Source organism: Ranitomeya variabilis, chromosome 5 (assembly GCF_051348905.1).
Source record: "Ranitomeya variabilis isolate aRanVar5 chromosome 5, aRanVar5.hap1, whole genome shotgun sequence".
In the NCBI taxonomy this organism is placed as follows: Eukaryota; Metazoa; Chordata; class Amphibia; order Anura; family Dendrobatidae; genus Ranitomeya; species Ranitomeya variabilis.
Genome location: NC_135236.1, coordinates 49,746,553 through 49,766,873, shown reverse-complemented (window position 1 = coordinate 49,766,873; position 20,321 = coordinate 49,746,553). Strand labels below are relative to the sequence as shown.

Genomic DNA, 20,321 nt, shown 5'->3' with positions numbered 1-20,321 from the left:
CCTTGGCAGTGAAAGAATCTTCTTCCTGGACGTGTTGAGCTGTGTAGTGTTGCAGTTGAGAGTAGTTGCTGAAGTGTTCTGTGTGCAGTAGTTTCGTGAGTGCTTATCTTCTCATCCTTTTTCCTACTTAGTTTCTTTATTCCTCCTTTTTTCTTATCCTTTTCCCTACTTTTGGTGAGTGTTTTGTATGATAGTGGTTTTCGGCTACCCCTGTATGTCTTTGTGTCTTCTTTCCCTTACATTTCTGTCCTATGTCACATGGGGTGGGGGAGGGAACAGATTAGGGTTTAACAGGAGCATAGTAAGGTTGGAGACCCAGGCCTCTCTACCATAAACAGTACACCTGGGACAGGGATAGTTAGGGTCCCAGTTCCATGGTCACTTTTAGGCCCCTCTCTCTTACTTTAGACTGACACATCATGACAGCTCTCGTAATTCTGTTTTCCATTTTGGGCTGCGTCCATCCGTTGCAGAGATATTCACATTTGTTGCTTTTAGAGTGCAGTATGTAAAATTTCTAATTGCAGTCCAACTGGATGTTTCTTCAGAGTCTTTTTTTCGGGTTGTGAGCTTTCACTCCTCTCACTCAAACGCTGCCAATCACAGCTTGGCAGGGTCTGAGACTGCTAGATTAACTTACAGTTAGATGGTGAGGAGCTGGCTATCCATCAGCATGACGTAAGAAGTTGCGCCCCATCATCAGAGCAGAGTGGATGAAAAGCCACTGCTCTATCAAGATGATGTCAACAAAAGATGCCGAATCGCCGGTGGGAGGAATCTATGTCCGATCTGTGCCATCGAAGATCGGTTCTGGGAACAACAGGCAGATAGTGAGCAACTGGTGGGCCCTTGGCACCCCAGTCCGACACTGCCCGGCGTCATACGGAAATAGTGTGTAGGCAGTTCCTAGATAATGGAGGCAGTGATGCCAGTGACTGGTCCTCACGTTCCCTTGACCTAAATTCGATTGACAACTTCTGCATCAGTGCATCCAACATGACCAAGTATCGTCAGAAACTATCCTGAGGATCACTGATGTCCTCTTTCAGGTCTATGAGGAGATCCCCAGGACACCATCCGTCATCTCATCAGGAGCCCAGACATTGTCACGAGGGCACACAGACATGTGGGGGCCAAACATCACTACGGGTCAAATTATGAGCCGCAGTCATGAAATGGAAGCAAATTAGATCCTTCTGTGATTTCAATTCTTTACTTTGAATTTTGGAATAATTTTGAATCCGGACCCCAGTTGGTTGACGATTTTGGTTGCCACTAATGAAGCACACAACTTATATCAGAAAATATATATATCTTAATTATTTTGTTCATCAAAATCCCATGTGTGGTTTAAGTGTTCGCATAATTTTATGAGCAATATACTGCAGATCCATATATATATACACACACATACTGTATATACAGCGTATTTGGAGAATACTGGATAGTTGGGCGATCCTCTGACCAGAGACATGGATAGATGCGTCCCTGTGGAGCAGGTGACATCCAGTGGCCGGTCCAGTAGGGGAGGAGGAAGGAGGAGATAAGGGGATATGATGTAGGGAGGGGGAGGTTGCAGGAAATCTTTAGATACAAGAGGCAGAATCACTGCATAGGGAAGACACAGAACAGTGACTGCGCCAGGTACCAGCCTGCAGCCCAGCAACACCGCATCAAGGTGAGACCCTTACTGGGGATGATGGGGGTCCTGACAGGGGATTCTGGAAAGTAGTCAGCATATCAGGATACTCTGAGTGCGGAGAAATGTCAGTCACTGCAGATGGGGGGATCAAAGCAACAGGTGCTATTCTACTATACCATGACACCCAAAATCACCCATTCGCCACCATATGCGGGTGCTATTTCGAGCCATATTGGGTGCAACTGAAGGACAGGTACTGTGCAATGTGCGCACGGCAGGGAGGCTGTGTATAAATAAATCCCAGGGTTAATCTGTAGGACAAAGTGTTTACAGCCTGAGGGGATGATATCGGCAGAGTTCGGCATTAGTGATGTCATATGTGACTCCGGGAATTACGCACAGTGACACTTCCGAGACCGTCCAGAGCCGGGTCACCATTATAACAGGTTACAGGGGAGATAAGACTATTAAAATATAAAATATAGCTTAAGAAGAAGAGGGTTACTGTAAAAACGCTTCATAGGATAGGATAGGAGCTGGGACACTGTAATACGAGGAAAAGGGTTACTATTATAATAGTGTGACACATGAGAAGATCAGGAGCTAGTGCACGAGTATAAGAAGTTACAGGAGTAATAAGAGGATCAGGAACCGGGTTCCTGTAATAAGAGGTTACAGGGGTAATAAGAGGATCAGGAGCCGGGTTACTGTAATAAGAGGTTACAGGGTAATAAGAGGATCAGGAGCCGGGTTCCTGTAATACGAGGTTACAGGGGTAGTAAGGGGATCAGGAGCCGGGTTACTGTAATAAGCGGTTACAGGGGTAATAAGAGGATCAGGAGCCAGGTTACTGTAATAAGAGGTTACAGGGGTAATAAGGGGATCAGGAGCCGGGTTACTGTAATAAGAGGTTACTGGGTAATAAGAGGATCAGGAGCTGGGTTACTGTAATAAGAGGTTACAGGGGTAATAAGAGGATCAGGAGCCAGGTTACTGTAATAAGAGGTTACAGAGGTTAATAGAGGATCAGGAACCGGGTTACTGTAATAAGAGGTTACAGGGGTAATAAGAGGATCAGGAGCCGGGTTCCTGTAATAAGAGGTTACAGGGGTAATAAGGGGATCAGGAGCCGGGTTACTGTAATAAGCGGTTAGAGGGGTAATAAGAGGATCAGGAGCCGGGTTACTGTAATAAGAGGTTACAGGGGTAATAAGAGGATCAGGAGCCGGGTTACTGTAATAAGAGGTTACAGAGGTAATAAGAGGATCAGGAGCCGGGTTACTGTAATAAGAGGTTACAGGGGTAATAAGAGGATCAGGAGCCGGGTTACTGTAATAAGAGGTTGCAGGGGTAATAAGAGGATCAGGAGCCGGGTTACTGTAATAAGAGGTTACAGGGTAATAAGAGGATCGGGAGCCAAGTTACTGTAATAAGAGGTTACAGGGGTAATAAGAGGTTCAGGAGCCGGGTTACTGTAATAAGAGGTTACAGGGGTAATAAGAGGATCAGGAGTCGGGTTACTGTAATAAGAGGTTACAGGGGTAATAAGAGGATCAGGAACCGGGTTACTGTAATAAGAGGTTACAGGGTAATAAGAGGATCTGGAGCCGGGTTACTGTAATAAGAGGTTACAGGGGTAATAAGAGGATCGGGAGCCGGGTTACTGTAATAAGAGGTTACAGGGTAATAAGAGGATCAGGAGCCGGGTTACTGTAATAAGAGGTTACAGGGGTAATAAGAGGATCAGGAGCCAGGTTACTGTAATAAGAGGTTGCAGGGGTAATAAGAGGATCAGGAGCCAGGTTACTGTAATAAGAGGTTACAGAGGTTAATAGAGGATCAGGAGCCGGGTTACTGTAATAAGAGGTTACAGGGGTAATAAGAGGATCAGGAGCCGGGTTACTGTAATAAGAGGTTACAGGGTAATAAGAGGATCAGGAGCCGGGTTACTGTAATAAGAGGTTACAGGGTAATAAGAGGATCGGGAGCCAAGTTACTGTAATAAGAGGTTACAGGGGTAATAAGAAATTCAGGAGCCGGGTTACTGTAATAAGAGGTTACAGGGGTAATAAGAGGATCAGGAGCCGGGTTACTGTAATAAGAGGTTACAGGGGTAATAAGAGGATCAGGAACCGGGTTACTGTAATAAGAGGTTACAGGGTAATAAGAGGATCTGGAGCCGGGTTACTGTAATAAGAGGTTACAGTGGTAATAAGAGGATCGGGAGCCGGGTTACTGTAATAAGAGGTTACAGGGTAATAAGAGGATCAGGAGCTGGGTTACTGTAATAAGAGGTTACAGGGTAATAAGAGGATCAGGAGCCGGGTTACTGTAACAAGAGGTTACAGGGGTAATAAGAGGATCAGGAGCGGGTTACTGTAATAAGAGGTTACAGGGGTAATAAGAGGATCAGGAGCCGGGTTACTGTAATAAGAGGTTACAGGGTAATAAGAGGATCAGGAGCCGGGTTACTGTAATAAGAGGTTACAGGGGTAATAAGAGGATCAGGAGCCGGGTTACTGTAATAAGAGGTTACAGGGTAATAAGAGGATCGTGAGCCAAGTTACTGTAATAAGAGGTTACAGGGGTAATAAGAGGTTCAGGAGCCGGGTTACTGTAATAAGAGGTTACAGGGGTAATAAGAGGATCAGGAGCCGGGTTACTGTAATAAGAGGTTACAGGGTAATAAGAGGATCTGGAGCCGGGTTACTGTAATAAGAGGTTACAGGGTAATAAGAGGATCTGGAGCCGGGTTACTGTAATAAGAGGTTACAGGGGTAATAAGAGGATCAGGAGCCGGGTTACTGTAATAAGAGGTTACAGGGTAATAAGAGGATCAGGAGCTGGGTTACTGTAATAAGAGGTTACAGGGTAATAAGAGGATCAGGAGCCGGGTTACTGTAATAAGAGGTTACAGGCTAATAAGAGGATCAGGAGCCGGGTTACTGTAACAAGAGGTTACAGGGGTAATAAGAGGATCAGGAGCCGGGTTACTGTAATAAGAGGTTACAGGGGTAATAAGAGGATCAGGAGCCGGGTTACTGTAATAAGAGGTTACAGGGTAATAAGAGGATCAGGAGCCGGGTTACTGTAATAAGAGGTTACAGGGTAATAAGAGGATCAGGAGCTGGGTTACTGTAATAAGAGGTTACAGGGTAATAAGAGGATCAGGAGCCGGGTTACTGTAATAAGAGGTTACAGGGTAATAAGAGGATCAGGAGCTGGGTTATTGTAATAAGAGGTTACAGGGTAATAAGAGGATCAGGAGCCGGGTTACTGTAATAAGAGGTTACAGGGTAATAAGAGGATCAGGAGCCGGGTTACTGTAATAAGAGGTTACAGGGTAATAAGAGGATCAGGAGCCGGGTTACTGTAATAAGAGGTTACAGGGTAATAAGAGGATCAGGAGCCGGGTTACTGTAATAAGAGGTTACAGGGTAATAAGAGGCTCAGGAGCCGGGTTACTGTAATAAGAGGTTACAGGGTAATAAGAGGATCAGGAGCCGGGTTACTGTAATAAGAGGGTACAGAGTAATAAGAGGATCAGGAGCCGGGTTACTGTAATAAGAGGTTACAGGGGTAATAAGAGATCAGGAGCCGGGTTACTGTAATAAGAGGTTACAGAGTAATAAGAGGATCAGGAGCCGGGTTACTGTAATAAGAGGTTACAGGGGTAATAAGAGGATCAGGAGCCGGGTTACTGTAATAAGAGGTTACAGGGTAATAAGAGGATCAGGAGCCGGGTTACTGTAATAAGAGGTTACAGGGTAATAAGAGGATCAGGAGCCGGGTTACTGTAATAAGAGGTTACAGGGTAATAAGAGGATCAGGAGCCGGGTTACTGTAATAAGAGGTTACAGGGTAATAAGAGGATCAGGAGCTGGGTTATTGTAATAAGAGGTTACAGGGTAATAAGAGGATCAGGAGCCGGGTTACTGTAATAAGAGGTTACAGGGTAATAAGAGCATCAGGAGCCGGGTTACTGTAATAAGAGGTTACAGGGTAATAAGAGGATCAGGAGCCGGGTTACTGTAATAAGAGGTTACAGGGTAATAAGAGGATCAGGAGCCGGGTTACTGTAATAAGAGGTTACAGGGTAATAAGAGGCTCAGGAGCCGGGTTACTGTAATAAGAGGTTACAGGGTAATAAGAGGATCAGGAGCCGGGTTACTGTAATAAGAGGGTACAGAGTAATAAGAGGATCAGGAGCCGGGTTACTGTAATAAGAGGTTACAGGGGTAATAAGAGATCAGGAGCCGGGTTACTGTAATAAGAGGTTACAGAGTAATAAGAGGATCAGGAGCCGGGTTACTGTAATAAGAGGTTACAGGGGTAATAAGAGGATCAGGAGCCGGGTTACTGTAATAAGAGGTTACAGGGTAATAAGAGGATCAGGAGCCGGGTTACTGTAATAAGAGGTTACAGGGTAATAAGAGGATCAGGAGCCGGGTTACTGTAATAAGAGGTTACAGGGTAATAAGAGGATCAGGAGCCGGGTTACTGTAATAAGAGGTTACAGGGTAATAAGAGGATCAGGAGCCGGGTTACTGTAATAAGAGGTTACAGGGTAATAAGAGGATCAGGAGCCGGGTTACTGTAATAAGAGGTTACAGGGTAATAAGAGGTTCAGGAGCCGGGTTACTGTAATAAGAGGTTACAGGGTAATAAGAGGATCAGGAGCCGGGTTACTGTAATAAGAGGTTACAGGGGTAATAAGAGGATCAGGAGCCGGGTTACTGTAATAAGAGGTTACAGGGGTAATAAGAGGATCAGGAGCCGGGTTGAAAGGTTTTTATTTCCACACCGCGTTTCAGTGCCAGACTAGCGTATTTTACAAGTGAAAAAAAACAATTGCAATTGGAATTAGAAGATGCAATTGTTTTTTTTTTTTCACTTATCAAAGACTCTAGTCCAGCACTGAAATACATTGTGGAAATAGAGACCGCTCAACTCATCTTGGAGGATTCTTCTTTCCAGCAGGGCAGTTATATCGATATCGTGTTATCGTCCAAATTGGTCGAAGGGAGATAACGGCACAGGATTACTGTAATACAAGTGTTTAGGGTGCTGGAGGTGTCCTACAAAGCTCAGCATTGTCAGTGGTAGTAATCGGGCGAGTATCCTGTTATACACAGATATGCTGTTACTCACTGTGTGCAGTTACTGTAGCAGTGCTTGGTATTCACTTTATCTTCCCGCAGGACAGAATGTCTCCATTGTTCCTCTGCCTCGTCGGCTCATTTCTTATATTCTCCCAGTCCACGGGATCTCCAGACTTTTGCCTAGTAAACAAGAAGCAGAAGTTGAGTGCCAGCCCTGAGCCGGGACTGACCAAGTGCCAGCAGTACTCCAGCCGTGAGTAGAACTGCGACTTTTGGGTTCCGGGAGGGAAATTTTTCAAGCTCAACTTAAGTACTTGGTTTGACCAAATTGGACAAGTTGTTAATCGCAGCCCGAATACGGTGCAGTCAGTGGTAGATCACTTGGTGACCCCCTACCTTGGTGACCCCCTACCCTAACTTCCAGTGTATGCTGCCATCGCTGGTGCTGCTTTCACATGGGCTTTAGAGGCCCGAAGTCATGGACTGAAACATTGACGAGAGCCTTTGGACATCCTAAACAAGTGCTCAATATTGAGAGGGGATGTCTACTCAAGCGTGACCACCTCAATGGTTTTGTGGAAGCCTCCCAGAATTTATTTTCTGTTGTTTGACCTTTAAAGGGAATCTGTCACCAGGCTTTTGCTATGTAATTGGAGAGCAGCATGATGTAGGGGCTGAGACCCTGATTCCAGCGATGTGTTACTTGCTGGTCTGCATTATGTCATCTTGATACAATCACAGTTTTCTCTGCTGCAGAGCTCAGAATGCGAAACTCTGAATAACCCCGCCCACACCACTGATTGGTGCACAGAAAGCGGCCAATCAGTGCTGGGGAGCGTGGTTGGTCCAGGATGCACTAGACACCTAGTCCTCTAGTGATAATCTCCTGCCTATAAAACACTGGTTTTATTAAAACAGCCTAGTAAGTTATACATCACTGGAATCAGTGTATTTTCCCCTATACCATGCTGCTCTCAGATTACATGCAAAAACCTGCTGATGGACTCCCTTTAAGCTCCTCCATCCGTGTCATGTTCCATTTTATGAGTGCTTCCAACAGTCTTGGTACTGGCCATCCTCTCGCCCTATTCAGACCTTTCCCAGTGATTACGGTCTGCTGTGTCCAGAATAAGTTGCTTGATCACCATATATTCGCTGTGTGGTCTTCTACGTTCTTGGAAGTTGGCATGGACATGCAGAAGCACCATCTTCCATCTATCTGCAGGAATTTGCTGGGGCTCTTGCATAGCTCCTTAGTTGCTTTCACTGGGTGACAACTGCAGACCTCCATTATCTTGTCACGTGCAGTTGTCAGAGCTTACATGTGAAAACACTTATGAGCCATGTAGATCATCTGTAGAGCTTATCCCTTAGAGCTGCTAGAACTAGTTATACCCAAGTTACATCCAAAAGGTGAGTAACAGGATAAAGAGGAAAAGTAGTGGGGACAGGATTAAGAGGAACAGTAGTGGGGACAGGATAAAGAGGAACAGTAGTGGGTAACAGCATACAGAGGAACAGTAGTGGGGACAGGATAAAGAGGAACAGTAGTGGAGACAGGATAAAGAGGAACAGTAGTGGGGACAGGAAAAAGAGGAACAGTAGTGGGGACAGGATAAAGAGGAACAGTAGTGGGTAACAGGATAAAGAGGAACAGTAGTGGGTAACAGGATAAAGAGGAACAGTAGTGGGGACAGGATAAAGAGGAACAGTAGTGGGTAACAGGATAAAGAGGAACAGTAGTGGGGACAGGATAAAGAGGAACAGTAGTGGGGACAGGAAAAAGAGGAACAGTAGTGGGGACAGGATAAAGAGGAACAGTAGTGGGTAACAGGATAAAGAGGAACAGTAGTGGGGACAGGATAAAGAGGAACAGTAGTGGGTAACAGGATAAAGAGGAACAGTAGCGGTGACAGGATAAAGAGGAATAGTAGTGGGGACAGGATAAAGAGGAACAGAAGTGGGGACAGGATAAAGAGGAACAGTAGTGGGGACAGGATAAAGAGGAACAGTAGTGGGGACAGAACTGGTTTACAACTTTTGTATTCCCTCCTCCGGCTCTACTGAATCAGATCTCCATTAGTTTATATGCACACTAAGTTTTTTAATGAGTTTTTGGTGCAAAAACACTGCAGATTTCAAAACTCCACAAAATGTTGATTTTCCGCTGAGTTTCTGCTCCGAAAACCTCAGCAAAAAGAGTCAGTTTGAACACGGCCTTACAATGTGCAACCAGGCTAAATCTTAAAGTACTTAACTAAGAGGCTGGAGGAGCCCTGGCCACTTCATTCAGTTTAAAGGTGATCTGTCACCTAATATGAGAGCAGCATGAAGTAGAGGCAGAGAGCCTGATTCCTGTGATGTGTCATTTATTTGACTGCTTGCTGTAGTTTTGATAAAATCAGTATTTAATCAGCAGGAGATTATCACTAGAGGACTAGTAAACATGCAGCCACTTAATCCAGCAACACCCCCACCACCACTGATTGGCAGCTTTCTGCATATGCACAGTTTAAACAGAAAGCTGCCAATCAGTGGTGTGGGCGGGGTTATACACAGCTCAGGACTCAGTTGAAAGAACTACAGGAGGTGCCCATATGCACTTTGGGAATTTGCTTTTGACAACTTGGATTTCTGACAAAATCAGCGTCCTGAAGTCTCACACACACGCTGGATATTTGTGACTTGCAGATTTGGTGCAGATTCTGCAGCATCTCAATTCTTTCAGCATTTTTTCGCCCATTGACTTCAATGAGTTAAATCTAAAATGCAGATTTGCTGCGTTTTCACACAGCAGTGAATGCTATAGAGATAGATAATATAGACAGACATATAGACATATCATTGCACATCCCCCCGACGATAACAAAATTACCCCCTGTGGACCTTATTGGACAGCCTTTTATAATTAAATAAATGAAAAGAATTATGTGGGTCCCCCCCATTTTTAGTAACCAGCAAAGGTAAAGCAGGCAGCTGATATTATCAGGCTGGGAAGGTCCAAGGTTCATGGGCCCTCCCCAGCTTAATAAGACCATCCTGCAGCCGCCCCAAGAGGTGAAGCATCACTTTGCTTGTGCCAATTTTGGTGCTTTGCCTCGTTCTTCTGGGGTCCTGGCTTCAATTCCCACCAAGGACAACATCTGCGAGGAGTTTGTATGATCTCCCCGTGTTTGGTGGATTTCCTCCCACACTCCAAAGACATACTGATAGGGAATTCAGATTGTGAGCCCCAATGGGGACAGTGATGATAATGTCTGGTAACTACTGAGGAATTAATGGCGCATGAGGCCGCACCCGTTCATCCTCTTTCTTCCCGCCATGAGCATCAGCACTACAGAGAACCTAAGTATCTCCATAGTGACCATTATCTATTTTCCTCTCAGATTCCTGCTGTTCCCAGGATCTCATAGACGCTGCTTCCTCAGTCTCCTTCCCGTGGGCAGGGTGTGGATCCCTCAGTCCCAGGTAACCAGAGATTCCTGCCATTTCTAATGACTGGCCACGTCACTTACTGCATTACTCACTGGTTATGTCTCTCAGGTGCGAGGAATACGTCAGCAGAGTCCAGTGTATGTATCTCTGCTCCCCGCACGTCTCGAAGAGGGTTCTCCCTGGATCTGTGGCTGGAATCCACATGCTCCCCCTCTGTGAAAACTTCTGTAGTGAATGGTAAGACTACAATGTCTACCCACTCCTCTCATATAGTCTAGGATGATAGTAGGGATATTCCTGTACATAGGGGCAGTAGTATAGTAGTCAAATTATTGTACATAGGGGCAGTATTATAGTAGTTATATTCTTATACATAGGGGGCAGTATTATAGTAGTTATATTCTTGCACATGGGGCAGTATTATAGTAGTTATATTCTTGCACATGGGGCAGTATTATAGTAGTTATATTCTTGTACATAGGGCAGTATTATAGCAGTTATATTCCTGCACATGGGGCAGTATTATAGCAGTTATATTCTTGTACATAGGGGCAGTATTATAGTAGTTATATTCTTGCACATGGGGCAGTATTATAGCAGTTATATTCTTGTACATAGGGGCAGTATTATAGTAGTTATATTCTTGTACATAGGAGCAGTATTATAGTAGTTATATTCTTGCACATGGGGCAGTATTATAGCAGTTATATTCTTGTACACAGGGGCAGTATTATAGCAGTTATATTCTTGTACACAGGAGCAGTATTATAGTAGTTATATTCTTGTACACAGGAGCAGTATTATAGTAGTTATATTATTGTACACAGGAGCAGTATTATAGTAGTTATATTCTTGTACATAGGGAGCAGTATTATAGTAGTTATATTCTTGTACATAGGAGCAGTATTATAGTAGTTATATTCTTGTACATAGGAGCAGTATTATAGTAGTTATATTCTTGTACATAGGAGCAGTATTATAGTAGTTATATTCTTGTACATAGGAGCAGTATTATAGTAGTTATATTCTTGTACATAGGAGCAGTATTATAGTAGTTATATTCTTGTACATAGGGAGCAGTATTATAGTAGTTACATTCTTGTACATAGGAGCAGTATTATAGTAGTTATATTCTTGTACATAGGGGCAGTATTATAGTAGTTATATTCTTGTATATAGGAGCAGTATTATAGTAGTTATATTCTTATACATAGTGGGCAGTATTATAGTAGTTATATTCTTGTACATAGGGGACAGTATTATAGTAGTTATATTCTTGTACATAGGAGCAGTATTATAGTAGTTATATTCTTGTACATAGGAGCAGTATTATAGTAGTTATATTCTTGTACATAGGAGCAGTAATAGTAGTTATATTCTTGTACATAGGGGCAGTATTATAGTAGTTATATTCTTGTACATAGGGGCAGTATTATAGTAGTTATATTCTTGTACATAGAAGCAGTGTTTTAGTAGTTATATTCTTGTACATAGGGGGCAGTATTATAGTAGTTATATTCTTGTACATAGGAGCAGTATTATAGTAGTTATATTCTTGTACATAGGGAGCAGTATTATAGTAGTTATATTCTTGAACATAGGAGCAGTATTATAGTAGTTATATTCCTGTACATAGAAGCAGTATTATAGTAGTTATATTCTTGTTCATAGAAGGCAGTATTATAGTAGTTATATTCTTGTACATAGGGGCAGTATTATAGTAGTTATATTCCTGTACATAGGAGCAGTATTATAGTAGTTATATTCTTGTTCATAGGAGCAGTATTATAGTAGTTATATTCTTGTACATAGAAGGCAGTATTATAGTAGTTATATTCTTGCACATAGGGAGCAGTATTATAGTAGTTATATTCTTGCACATAGGGAGCAGTATTATAGTAGTTATATTCTTGTACATAGGAGCAGTATTATAGTAGCTATATTCTTGTACATAGGAGCAGTATTATAGTAGCTATATTCTTGTACATAGGGGCAGTATTATAGTAGTTATATTCTTGTACATAGGAGCAGTATTATAGTAGTTATATTCTTGTACATAGAAGGCAGTATTATAGTAGTTATATTCTTGCACATAGGGAGCAGTATTATAGTAGTTATATTCTTGTACATAGAAGGCAGTATTATAGTAGTTATATTCTTGCACATAGGGAGCAGTATTATAGTAGTTATATTCTTGAACATAGGAGCAGTATTATAGTAGCTATATTCTTGTACACAGGGGCAGTATTATAGTAGTTATATTCTTGTACATAGGGGCAGTATTATAGTAGTTATATTCTTGTACATAGGGGCAGTATTATAGTAGTTATATTCCTGTACATAGGAGCAGTATTATAGTAGTTATATTCTTGTTCATAGGAGCAGTATTATAGTAGTTATATTCTTGTACATAGGGGCAGTATTATAGTAGTTATATTCTTGTACATAGAAGCAGTGTTTTAGTAGTTATATTCTTGTACATAGGAGCAGTATTATAGTAGTTACATTCTTGTACATAGGGGTCAGTATTATAGTAGTTATATTCTTGTACATAGGAGCAGTATTATAGTAGTTATATTCTTGTACATAGGGGCAGTATTATAGTAGTTATATTCTTGTACATAGAAGCAGTGTTTTAGTAGTTATATTATTGTACATAGGAGCAGTATTATAGTAGTTATATTCTTGTACATAGGAGCAGTATTATAGTAGTTATATTCTTGTTCATAGGAGCAGTATTATAGTAGTTATATTCTTGTACATAGGGGCAGTATTAGGCCGGGATCACACACAGCGATATACGGCCGAGTCTCGCTGGTTAAAACCAAGCTCTGGCACCGGCACTCCGGAGCGTAGCGTGCAGCCGCACAGCAATACATGGAGCTGCACGCTCCGCTCCGGAGCGCCGGCGCCAGAGCTGGGTTTTCACCTGCGAGACTCGGCCGTATCTCGCTGTAGTGTGACTCCGGCCTTATAGTAGTTATATCCTTGTACATAGGGGCAGTATTATAGTAGTTATATCCTTGCACATAGGGAGCAGTATTATAGTAGTTATATTCTTGTACATAGGAGCAGTATTATAGTAGTTATATTCCTGTACATAGGAGCAGTATTATAGTAGTTATATTCTTGTTCATAGGAGCAGTATTATAGTATATTCTTGTTCATAGAAGGCAGTATTATAGTAGTTATATTCTTGTACATAGGGGCAGTATTATAGTAGTTACAGTTAGGTCCATATATATTTGGACAGAGACAACATTTTTCTAATTTTGGTTATAGACATTACCTCAATGAATTTTAAACAAAACAATTCAGATGCAGTTGAAGTTCAGACTTTCAGCTTTCATTTGAGGGTATCCACATTAAAATTGGACGAAGGGTTTAGGAGTTTCAGCTCCTTAATATGTGCCACCCTGTTTTTAAAGGGACCAAAAGTAATTGGACAGATTAAATAATTGTAAATAAAATGTTCATTTCTAGCACTTGGTTGAAAACCCTTTGTTGGCAATGACTGCCTGAAGTCTTGAACTCATGGACATCACCAGACGCTGTGTTTCCTCCTTTTTGATGCTCTGCCAGGCCTTCACTGCGGTGGTTTTCAGTTGCTGTTTGTTTGTGGCCTTTCTGTCTGAAGTTTAGTCTTTAACAAGTGAAATGCTGCTCAATTGGGTTGAGATCAGGTGACTGACTTGGCCGTTCAAGAATATTCCACTTCTTTGCTTTGATAAACTCCTGGGTTGCTTTGGCTTTATGTTTTGGGTCATTGTCCATCTGTAGTATGAAACGACGACCAACCAGTTTGGCTGCATTTGGCTGGATCTGAGCACACAGTATGGCGGCTCTGAATACCTCAGAATTCATTCGGCTGCTTCTGTCCTGTGTCACATCATCCATAAACACTAGTGACCCAGTGCCACTGGCAGCCATGCATGCCCAAGCCATCACACTGCCTCCACCGTGTTTTACAGATGATGCGGTATGCTTTGGATCATGAGCTGGACCACGCCTTCACCATACTTTTCTCTTTCCATCATTCTGGTAGAGGTTGATCTTGGTTTCATCTGTCCAAAGAATGTTCTTCCAGAACTGTGCTGGCTTTTTTAGATGTTTTTTAGCAAAGTCCAGTCTAGCCTTTTTATTCTTGATGCTTATGAGTGGCTTTCACCGTGCAGTGAACCCTCTGTATTTACTTTCATGCAGTCTTCTCTTGATAGATTTGGATATTGATACGCCGACCTCCTGGAGAGTGTTGGTCACTTGGTTGGCTGTTGTGAAGGGGTTTCTCTTCACCATGGAGATTATTCTGCGATCATCCACCACTGTTGTCTTCCGTGGGCGCCCAGGTCTTTTTGCATTGATGAGATCACCAGTGCTTTCTCTCTTTCTCAGGATGTACCAAACTGTAGATTTTGCCACTCCTAATATTGTAGCAATTTATCCGATGGGTTTTTTCTGTTTTCGCAGCTTAAGGATGGCTTGTTTCACCTGCATGGAGAGCTCCTTTGACCGCATGTTTACTTCACAGCAAAACCTTCCAAATGCAAACACCACACCTCAAATCAACTCCAGGCCTTTTATCTGCTTAATTAAGAATGACATAACGAAGGGATTGCCCACACCTGTCCATGAAATAGCCTTGGAGTCAATTGTCCAATTACTTTTGGTCCCTTTAAAAACAGGGTGGCACATGTTAAGGAGCTGAAACTCCTAAACCCTTCATCCAATTTTAATGTGGATACCCTCAAATGAAAGCTGAAAGTCTGAACTTCAACTGCATCTGAATTGTTTTGTTTAAAATTCATTGTGGTAATGTCTATAACTAAAATTAGAAAAATGTTGTCTCTGTCCAAATATATATGGACCTAACTGTATATCCTTGTACATAGGGGCAGTATTATAGTAGTTATATTCTTGTACATAGGGGCAGTATTATAGTAGTTATATTCTTGTTCATAGGAGCAGTATTATAGTAGCTATATTCTTGTACATAGGAGCAGTATTATAGTAGTTATATTCTTGTACATAGGAGCAGTATTATAGTAGTTATATTCTTGTACATAGGAGCAGTATTATAGTAGTTATATTCTTGTACATAGGGTCAGTATTATAGTAGTTATATTCTTGTACATAGGAGCAGTATTATAGTAGTTATATTCTTGTACATAGGAGCAGTATTATAGTAGTTATATTCTTGTACATAGGAGCAGTATTATAGTAGTTATATTCTTGTACATAGGGTCAGTATTATAGTAGTTATATTCTTGTACATAGGAGCAGTATTATAGTAGTTATATTCTTGTACATAGGAGCAGTATTATAGTAGTTATATTCTTGTACATAGGGGCAGTATTATAGTAGTTATATTCTTGTACATAGGGGCAGTATTATAGTAGTTATATTCTTGTACATAGGAGCAGTATTATAGTAGTTATATTCTTGTACATAGGAGCAGTATTATAGTAGTTATATTCTTGTACATGGGAGCAGTATTATAGTAGTTATATTCTTGTACATAGGAGCAGTATTATAGTAGTTATATTCTTGTACATAGGGGCAGTATTATAGTAGTTATATTCCTGCACATATGGGGCAGTATTATAGTAGTTATATTCTTGTACATAGGGGGCAGTATTATAGTAGTTATATTCTTGTACATAGGGGCAGTATTATAGTAGTTATATTCTTGTTCATAGAAGGCAGTATTATAGTAGTTATATTCTTGTACATAGGAGCAGTATTATAGTAGTTATATTCCTGTACATAGGAGCAGTATTATAGTAGTTATATGCTTGTACATAGGGGCAGTATTATAGTAGTTATATTCTTGTACATAGGGGCAGTATTATAGTAGTTATATTCTTGTACATAGGAGCAGTATTATAGTAGTTATATTCTTGCACATCGGGGGCAGTATTATAGTAGTTATATTTTTGTACATAGGGGCAGTATTATAGTAGTTATATTCTTGTACATAGGGGCAGTATTATAGTAGTTATATTCTTGTACATAGGAGCAGTATTATAGTAGTTATATTCTTGTACATAGGAGCAGTATTATAGTAGTTATATTCTTGTATATGGGGGCAGTATTATAGTAGTTATATTCTTGTACATAGGGGGCAGTATTATAGTAGTTATATTCTTGTACATAGGGGGCAGTATTATAGTAGTTATATTCTTGTACATAGGAGCAGTATTATAGTAGTTATATTCTTGTACATAGGAGCAGTATTATAGTACTTATATTCTTGTACATAGGAGCAGTATTATAGTAGTTATATTCTTGTACATAGGAGCAGTATTATAGTAGTTATATTCTTGTACATAGGGGCAGTATTATAGTAGTTATATTCTTGTACATAGGGGCAGTATTATAGTAGTTATATTCTTGTACATAGGAGCAGTATTATAGTAGTTATATTCTTGTACATAGGAGCAGTATTATAGTAGTTATATTCTTGTACATAGGGGCAGTATTATAGTAGTTATATTATTTTTCATCATTTGAGTATCATAGAGTTTGTTAGGAATGTGATTTCTCTGAATCCCTGAAAATTGTTTTTATGGAATATCACCGTAAGTAGGATAACCTATTCTCTGTACAGGTTTGATGCTTGCAAACAAGATTTAATATGTTCACAAACTACATACCTTAAAAGAAATTGCAGCAAAGGCTGCCTCACATACAAGCAGGTGAGTGCATGTTCCTCCTCTAGAGATGTAATCCTATTCCTCCCGCACGCTCCGGTTCCCCATCTCAGTGAACAGCAGAGGATTTTGCTGTGTGCAGGGAGTTTGCTCATCACATCCATAGGAATTTTTACAATAATCCTGACCCCACTGAATGACAGGATCGAATTATCCCATCATCCTGACCCAATCCCCTCTGTGAGTGGCACTTATCCCTTTGCGGGGGGAGGTCTGGACCACTGATCCTCTTACCATGTTGGAATATTCTGCAAAAGCCCTTCCTATCCCATCCTTGTGAAAGGTCACCGCACACCTCACCTTCTGGAGAGTGGGAACCCGATTCCCTTTAAATACATTTTCCACAACTAAGTTATTAATGACACCACACATCTCAGAATAATGTGTTTATGATGGCCGGCACCCTGACCGATCCGCTGTTTAGGTTCTTGCATATTTGACCAGAAAAGGAATTACAGCTCCCAGTTTGCCATGAGTTCATAGGTGTTAGTTACAACATAAAACATTTTTTATCTTTTTTAATTGGGCTTAAGAGGTGAGAAAACCCATTTAGACCTAGATAAATAATCTGTCTGCCTCCAGCGACCACTAGAGGGAGCTCACCGCGAACCCAATAAGACAGGCTCCCATGCTCCCTCTAGTGGTGGCTGCAGGCAGTCAGCATGATCTTTATTAATTTAATGCGTATAGTCGTGTCCCAACTTTCCCCTCATTAGCATAGGTCAGGGAAAATAAGTGTCGGGCATGTTGGATTTCAACATGCCCGATCCACGTGAAAATATGCCTTAAAGGGTTGACAGAACTCAGTATAAATGGGTATGTGGGAGTAGGGATTTAAGATAAAGACTGGCCAGCAACTCTTAGAATCCAGCCACAAGAAAGTCATGTAACAAACCTGTTAAAATTCTCTTCTAGAAATTTGGATCAGGAGAAAAAATGTGCGACACCATCTGGAAAAATTCATTTGTGACAATGGGCGAGCAGTGCTTCTGCTTCACCCCACCAGAAGAGGGCGCTGATGCTGCACAGCAAGGCTCCACCCCTGCAGAGCTAGACCACGCCCAGGAGGAGTCATCAGGGTATCCCGAGATATGTTTTCAGGACCCTCAAAGTATTAAGAGAAGACGTGAGAGAAGAGCTTTGCACAAGAGAAGTATCCAACTTGATCTGGATGGTAGCGGCAGCGGTAATGGCGTCTAATGGGAACAAAGCTCTTTGATATAGTCTCACCTTCTGCCCTATCCCTGTATCAGCCCCTCTAAACTTGCTTCTCGTTACCCCAAAGTGTTACCAAAGTTAAAGACAAGACGGACTTGACCAGACAGCAAAATCAGGAGACATCTCTGCAAGCACAATCTGAGCCAAAGAGCTTTATCTCACACCCACCGCCGTCCTGTGTGACCCCGACCCTACCAAAAAATCCTCATAGACCCTACGTTTTCACCAGCAGGCAGGGATGGCCTGTAAAAAGAGGTTTGGTGGGAAGTCTATACCTCCAACACAGCTAATATTATTAATAAATAAATATATAACTGAAACTATCCGTCTAACGTATTGTTTATGTAAAAAAAACTGTAGAAAATAAGTGGATGATATCACATAATAAGGGAACGGATCCTTGTAGGGGCACCATGAACCCATAAAGGGGAGGCTGCGTCTGAGTTTAAAGCGGTAGATGCCACCAGGGGGCGACAATCAGTTTTATGAATGAACTACATTCAGTGAGCTCCGGGGCTCCCCCTAGTGGAGGCTACTGGCATCTAGAATTTTGTCATTTAAAGGGGTTGCCCAGTTTACCTTTAATTAACAGCTCTCAGGCAGCAATGCAGATAAAATATCAGACCCTCAAGTCCCCCATTGATCTCGTGTCTAGATGCAGATGTTATAGATGTCATATTACCCAACATGACCGCTGCAGTCCATCACTGACCACAGTAGTCTGTCTGTTGCGGTCACATGAGTTATATAGGCTGGTATGTAGTATCTACAGCCAATGTAAACCAGGGACCAAAATGCGATAATGGCAGCCTTTCAATGTAACTTGTTCGGACTGCCGGAACAAAGAACCTGAACAGTGACAGACTTCCAGAAGTCCTTGTTCAGGGCCCATACAAGAACACTGGGTTTTAGGTACGGACCCCAAACTTTACTGTTCGGTTTGGCCCATCACTAGTCCTAAGCTTCAACTCTGCAGTGTTAAAGCTCCTGAAGTCTCAGCAGGCGCAGGCAGCGTCAGACACCACTTCACAAAATTCAGTTTTAAAGGAGGTCTTTATTATTAAGGGGAAAAGAAATCCAAACCTGCAGGGCCCTGTGTGAAAGCGATTGCCCTACACCTAATAACTGGTTGGGTCACCCTTAGCAGCAACAACTGCAATCAATCGTTTGGTCTTCTACAACGCTCTGGAGGAATTTTAACCATTCATCTTTGCAGAATTGTCATAATTCAGCCACATTGGAGGGCTTTTAAGCATGAACAGACTTTTTAAGGTCGTGCCACAGCATCTCAATCGGCTTAAGGTCAGGACTTTGACTAGGCCACTTCAAAGTCTTAACCCCTTTACCCCCAAGGGTGGTTTGCACGTTAATGACCGGGCCAAATGTTACAATTCTGACCACTGTCCCTTTATGAGGTTATAACTCTGGAACGCTTCAACGGATCCCGGTGATTCGGACATTGTTTTCTCGTGACATATTGTACTTCATGTTATTGGTAAAATTTCTTTGCTTACTTGTGAAAACAATGGAAATTTGTCGAAAATTTTGAAATTTCGCAATTTTCCAACTTTGAGTTTTTATGCCCTTAAATCACAGAGATATGTCACACAAAATACTTAATAAGTAACATTTCCCACATGTCTACTTTACATCAGCAAAAATTTGGAACCAAAATTTTTTTTTGTTAGGGAGTTATAAGGTTTAAAAGTTGACCAGTGATTTCTCATTTTTACAACACCATATTTTTTTTTTAGGGACCACATCTCATTTGAAGTCATTTTGAGGGGTCTATATGATGGAAAATACCCAAAAGTGACACCATTCTAAAAACTGCACCCCTCAAGGTGCTCAAAACCACATTCAAGAAGAAGTTTATTAACCCTTCAGGTGCTTCACAGGAATTTTTGGAATGTTTAAAAAAAAAATAAAAAATGAACATTTAACTTTTTTCACAAAATTTTTTACTTCAGAGCCAATTTGTTTTCTTTTCCCAAGGGTAACAGGAGAAAATGGACCCCAAAAGTTGTTGTGCAATTTGTCGCCGATACCCCATATGTGGGGGTAAACTACTGTTTGGGCGCATGGCAGAGCTCGGAAGAGAAGGAGCGCAATTTGACTTTTTCAATGCAGAATTGGCTGGAATTGAGATCAGACGCCATTTCGCATTTGGAGACCCACTGATGTGCCTAAACATTGAAACCCCCCCAATTCTAA

General features: G+C 41.6%; 2 protein-coding genes across 3 annotated transcripts in view; one reads left to right on the top strand and one right to left on the bottom strand.

Annotated features, from left to right (window-relative positions):
- The window catches only part of MAST1 (microtubule associated serine/threonine kinase 1), a 133,501-nt gene extending 126,656 nt beyond the window's left edge, over positions 1 to 6,845 (bottom strand). The window contains exon 1 of the mRNA XM_077261894.1: positions 6,794 to 6,845. The gene's annotated coding sequence lies outside the window, so the exon portion shown is untranslated. The remainder of the gene's footprint in view (positions 1 to 6,793) is intronic.
- LOC143774375 (riboflavin-binding protein-like) lies at positions 1,523 to 18,427 on the top strand. 2 transcript variants are annotated; one of them, XM_077261895.1, is made up of 6 exons: positions 1,523 to 1,678; positions 6,844 to 6,997; positions 10,131 to 10,212; positions 10,288 to 10,416; positions 16,787 to 16,874; positions 17,805 to 18,427. In XM_077261895.1, exons 2-6 carry the CDS (start codon positions 6,850 to 6,852, stop codon positions 18,087 to 18,089), a joined length of 732 nt encoding a protein of 243 aa, XP_077118010.1. In that variant the 5' UTR covers positions 1,523 to 1,678; positions 6,844 to 6,849; the 3' UTR covers positions 18,090 to 18,427. The 2 variants fall into 2 exon arrangements, with proteins under 2 accessions (XP_077118010.1, XP_077118011.1); XM_077261896.1 differs by having other exon boundaries at positions 1,530 to 1,678; positions 6,849 to 6,997.
- The last annotated feature ends 1,894 nt before the right edge of the window (positions 18,428 to 20,321 follow it).

Bases quoted from the DNA above. Each gene is read 5' to 3' on its own strand.
- LOC143774375 (XM_077261895.1), top strand. From the start codon at position 6,850: ATGTCTCCATTGTTCCTCTGCCTCGTCGGCTCATTTCTTATATTCTCC. The intron at 10,213-10,287 runs GTAACCAGAGAT...TATGTCTCTCAG, and splicing joins TGTGGATCCCTCAGTCCCAG to GTGCGAGGAATACGTCAGCA. The intron at 16,875-17,804 runs GTGAGTGCATGT...ATTCTCTTCTAG, and splicing joins GCTGCCTCACATACAAGCAG to AAATTTGGATCAGGAGAAAA.